Source organism: Suricata suricatta, chromosome 9 (genome assembly GCF_006229205.1).
Source record: "Suricata suricatta isolate VVHF042 chromosome 9, meerkat_22Aug2017_6uvM2_HiC, whole genome shotgun sequence".
In the NCBI taxonomy this organism is placed as follows: domain Eukaryota; kingdom Metazoa; phylum Chordata; class Mammalia; order Carnivora; family Herpestidae; genus Suricata; species Suricata suricatta.
The window spans coordinates 43,512,734-43,517,874 of NC_043708.1; the positions used below are offsets into that span (position 1 = coordinate 43,512,734).

Below are 5,141 nucleotides of genomic sequence, written 5' to 3' on the forward strand. Positions count from 1 at the left end.
GGCAGAGGCGGCGGCGGCGGCGGTCGTGGCTGCGGCCGGGGGAAGTGAATGGTTTTACCCAGAGGGCCCTGCGCCGCCTTTCTCCGCTGGCACCGGCGCCGCTGCCTGCTCCTCCTTCTCGGCCATGGCGTTCACGTTCGCGGCCTTCTGTTACATGCTGGCGCTGCTGCTCACCGCCGCGCTCATCTTCTTCGCCATCTGGCACGTGAGTAGCCGGGCCCGGGGGAAGGAGGGCGAAGAGGCGGCGCAGCCTCATCTCGCCCGGGGTCAGCGGCTCTCCGGGCGGCGACGGCCTCCGGAGGTCCGCGCGCCAGGGGCTGCGGCCGACGTGGGACAGGCGGCGCGGCCAGGGCTCTGTGAGTCCTCCGTCTGCAGGCCGGGGGCTGCAGATCCGGGAGGAGCCGAGGCGTGCGGTGGCCCCGTGGATGCACCCAGCGTGTCCCCGAACAGGCCGCGGGCGCCGCTACTCCTCTCTGGATGGGTGGGGCGGCCGTGGTCCCGCCGGGCCCTGCGGGACATTGCTTCGCGGGCACCGACCCTCGGCGGGCCCGGAGCTCCGCATCCCCGGGGCGATGTGGAGGGCGCACGGAGGCGTGCTGGGTGCTTAGCGGGAATGAAGTTTGCCGAATTACTATTATTTAATCACATTGTCTTTCTGTTCGGGTTTCGGCAGGAATATGGCCCAAATGAGATAGTATAGCCTACTTTAGATGAATTTCCATTGTTGGTTTTAGCACTTGTTGGGTACTTTTCGAGTAGAATAACTTTATTTTTCCAGATTCTGTTTCCTTGTGAACTTTGATGCAGATTGGATTGATTACTTTGTTGGCTACATTTCCGAACTTTTCCCCTTAAATCATACTTTGACCGCTGGAGTTTCTCAAGAGACAGCCTTCCTAGCCACCTCTGTATTCAGGGTAGCTGGATTTAGTAGAGAGAGTTTTAATTTGATTTTTAAAATGCTCAGAAATCTTAATTTACCTAGGGCAGTTGTTTTTCTCCTTTCACTCGCATCACGCTGCAGGATAGAAGCACATCTTTCTTTACCGGTTCCTGTAAGGAACAAGCTCCTCGTGACAGTCTACAACAGATTTCGAAGGATTCTTGTTTCTCTGGCACCGAATTAGAAGCAGCCTTCTGGAAATCAGCATTCATTAAAACATTTATCTTATATTTGCTCCTGCCCTCATATCCTTTCAGTACCTTCTGGAATATTAGTCTTCACTTGAATGATTAGACAAGTTCATGTAAATTTTAAGTCCTGTTTCATCACGCCTATAACAAGGATTTCGTATGGAACATAGAGGGGCAGAGTGATTTAAATAGCAGGAATGTCTGTAAAAATCTCAAAAGTAGAATGATACCACAAATTATTCTCGTTTGCCTAAGAATGTGATTATGTTTTTTTTTTTTTTTAAACTCTAATGTTTGTTTATTTTGGGGGTGGGGGAGAGAAAAAGAAAGAGTGAACAAACAGGACAGAGAGAGGGAGACACAGAATCACAAGCAGGCTCCAGGCTCTGAGCTGTCAGCACAGAACCTGACTCTGGCCTTGAAATCCTAAGGCGTGAGATCATGACTGAGCTGAAGTTGGTTGCTTAACTGACTGAGCCATCCAGGAGCCCCTGTTTATTTTATTTTTAAAAAATCTTTTAATGTTTTTTTTTTTTTTTTTTTTTTTTAATTTTTGAGAGAGAGAAACAGCACAAGCAGGGGAGGGTCAGAGAGAGAGAGGGAGACACAGAATCCCAAGCAGGCTCCAGGCTCTGGGCTAGCTGTCAGCACAGAGCCTGAAGCAGGGCTCGAACCCAGGAACCTGTGAGATCATGACCTGAGCCGAAGCCAGACACTTAACCGACGGAGCCACCCAGGCGCCTCTGTTTATAATTGTTTTAGAACCCAGCTGCTTGTATAGTAGGGAATGCTTACATAGGCTATTAAGTAATTCCTCCCTCAAAATGCTTGTGGGTAGGAACCAATAAATTAAGAGTGTTTTAGGCTCTTTGGTGGAAGAACAATGAATATAATTTGGGATGCAAACTAGTTCCACTTTAGTAAGCCTCTGGTGGAAGTGAAATGTGTGGCCCTTCCATTTGTATATGTGGATTTAAGTCACTTCCTGCTTGATGGATTTTTCTTTGTTTTTTGAGATGATAAGGGAGCTGTGGATGTCCACATTTACATTTCGAACCGGCTTGTGTTTAGCTTCAGGAATACCTGAACTGCACTTAAGAAAAAATGGGTAATTTAGTTTCAGCTTTGAAATGAATATGTGTCTGGGTGAAGTAGGTAATTTTAAGTCCTGTTACAGAATTAAAAAAAATTTTAAGGCTTCATTTTCCTCCACAGGGTTCAGAGAGCCTTTATTCCTAGGGATTTCTTAGTTCAGAAGATTATACATATTTTGGGAACAAATTGAAAATTCCAAAATACATAATTTCAATTTTTCTGTTAACTGCGTAACCTTCAGTTTATTTTCTTAGGTAGTTTTAAGTATCAGAAGACTCCTTTGGAAATTTCAGTTAGAGATTGAAAGAATCCTGTTTACATTAATTGTTGCATGAAGGACATTTTTTGGGATGATGGTTACATCTGTCGGTTTAGTCCTAATTCATGGGATTGACGCTCTGTAGGGAGTAGAGTTGGGAGCATAGATTTGTTTGAACAAAAGTCATTCCAAAGGCAAAGATTTGAAGGTGTCCTGAATTGCATAGTTTGATATCTTTAGGGATATATCGGTTTTGTTTTTGCCCTTGTGAGGGAAATTTTGTGAAGGTCTGTGTCCAGGCACATAGTAACAAAAGATATGAGAACCACTAGATTAAGAATCTTTTCAGAAGAGTTTTGAAAACTCCAGCTTGAAGAATTCATGCAGTAAACGTAGTCGTTAAAAGATCCCTTGAAATCACCTGAAGAAAATGTCCAAAGGAATTAGTTTTAAAGCCTCAGTTTTATACTCTGCTGTTAAATTGGATCTTGTTATAGGCAAGTCATTTTATTTGCAATGACAAGTCCTTATCTTGATCTTTATTACCAAGATGTATTGGGGATATATCACAGCAAACAGGTATTTGCCTAGTATCCATAAGTAATCAGAAGTTAGTATCTTCTAATTGTACATTTGTATTTTTAGCATTTATATGTGTTAGGGTTTATTAGCAAAGGCAAATGCCTTTTGATGAGGTCTGTATTTTTTTTTATTTTTAATTTTTTAAAATTTATTTTATTTTTTTAAATAGTTTATTGTCAAATTGGTTTCCATATAACACCCAGTGCTCTTCCCCACAAGTGCCCTCCTCAATTATCTTCTCCCCTCCCCCTTCCCCTTTAGCCCTTGTTTCATTTTCAGTATTCAATAGTCTCTCATGTTTTGCATCCCTCTCTTTCCCCAACTCTCCCCCTTCCCTTCCTATATTCCTCTGTTAGGTTTCTCCTCTTAGACCTATGAGAGCAAACATATGGTATCTGTCCTTCTCTGCCTGACTTATTTCGCTTAGCATGAGACCCTCGAGGTCCATCCACATTGCTAAAAATGGCCATATTTCATTCTTTCTCATTGCCATGTAGTACTCCATTGTGTATATATACCACATCTTCTTGATCCATTCATCAGGTGATGGACATTTAGGCTCTTGCCATGATTTGGCTATTGTAGAAAGTGCTGCTTTGAACATTGGGGTACATGTGCTCCTATGCGTCAGCACTTCTGTATCCCTTGGATAAATCCCTAGGTGCTATTGCTGGGTCTTAGGGGAGTTTTATTGATAGTTTTTGAGGAACCTCCATACTGTTTTCCAGAGCGGCTGCACCAGTTTACATTCCCACCAACAGTGCACATTGGGCAACAGTGCCCATCTCTCCACATCCTCGCCAGCATCTGTAGTGTCTTGATTTGTTCAATTTAGCTACTCTGACTGGTGTGAGATGGTATCTCAGTGTGGTTTTGATTTGTATTTCCCTGATGATGAGTGATGCTGAACATCGTTTCATGGGTCTCTTGGCCATCTGGATGTTCTCTTTGGAGAAGTATCTGTTCATGTCTTCTGTCCATTTCTTTACTGGATTATTCAATTTTTGGGTGTGGAGTTTGGGGAGTTCATTGTAGATTTTGGATACTAGCCCTTTATCTGATATGTTATTTGAAGCTATCTTTTCCCATTCCATCGGTTGCCTATTAGTTTTCTTGATTGTTTCCTTTGCAGTGCAGAAACTTTTTATCTGGATGAGGTCCCAATAGTTCATTTTTGCTTTTTTTTTCCTTGCCTTTGGAGATGTGTTGAGTAAGAAATTGTTGCGGTTGAGGTCAAGGAGGTTGTTTCCTGCTTTCTACTCGAGGGTTTTGATGGTTTCCTGTCTCACCTTCAGGTCCTTTATCCATTTTGAGTTAATTTTTGTGTATGGTGTAAGAAAGTGGACTAGTTTCATTCTTCTGCATGTTGCTGTCCAGTTCTCCCAGCACCACGTGCTAAAGAGGCTGACTTTTTTCCATTGGATACTCTTTACTGCTTTGTCAAAAGTTAATTGGCTGTACATTTGTGGGCCCGGTTCTGGGTTCCCTATTCTATTCCATTGGTCCATGTGTCTGTTTTTGTGCTAATACCATACTGTCTTGATGATGACAGCTTTGTAGTAGAGGCTAAAGTCTGGGATTGTGATGCCTCCCGTTTTGGTTTTCTTCTTCAATGTTACTTTGGCTATTCAGGGTCTTTTGTGGTTCCAGACAAATTTGAGGATAGTTTGTTCTAGCTTTGAGAAGAATGCTGTGCAATTTTGCTGGGGATTGCATTAAATGTGTAGATTGCTTTGGGTAGTGTTGACATTTTCAGAATGTTTATTCTTCTGATCCATGAGCATGGATTGTTTTTCCATTTCTTTGTGTCTTCTTCAGTTTCCTTCATAAGTTTTCTATAATTTTCATCACACAGATCTTTTACATCTTTGGTTAGGTTTATTCCTAGGTATTACATAGTTTTTTGTGCAACTGTGAGTGGGATCAGTTTCTTGATTTCTCTTTCTGTTGCTTCATTATTGGTGTGTAAAAATACAACCAATTGCTGTACATTGATTTTGTCCCCTGGGACTTTGCTGAATTCATGGGTCAGGTCTAGTAGTCTTCTGGTGGAGTCGATCAGGTTTTCTAT

General features: G+C 42.8%; 1 protein-coding gene across 1 annotated transcript in view; it reads left to right on the top strand.

The window, feature by feature from the left end:
* Positions 1–10: 10 nt before the first annotated feature.
* Positions 11–5,141, top strand: part of CNIH1 (cornichon family AMPA receptor auxiliary protein 1) — a 19,670-nt gene continuing 14,539 nt past the window's right edge. Inside the window, exon 1 of the mRNA XM_029951122.1 lies at positions 11–205. Within this exon, the coding sequence (XP_029806982.1) occupies positions 125–205 (81 nt within the window). The 5' untranslated portion in view covers positions 11–124. The remainder of the gene's footprint in view (positions 206–5,141) is intronic.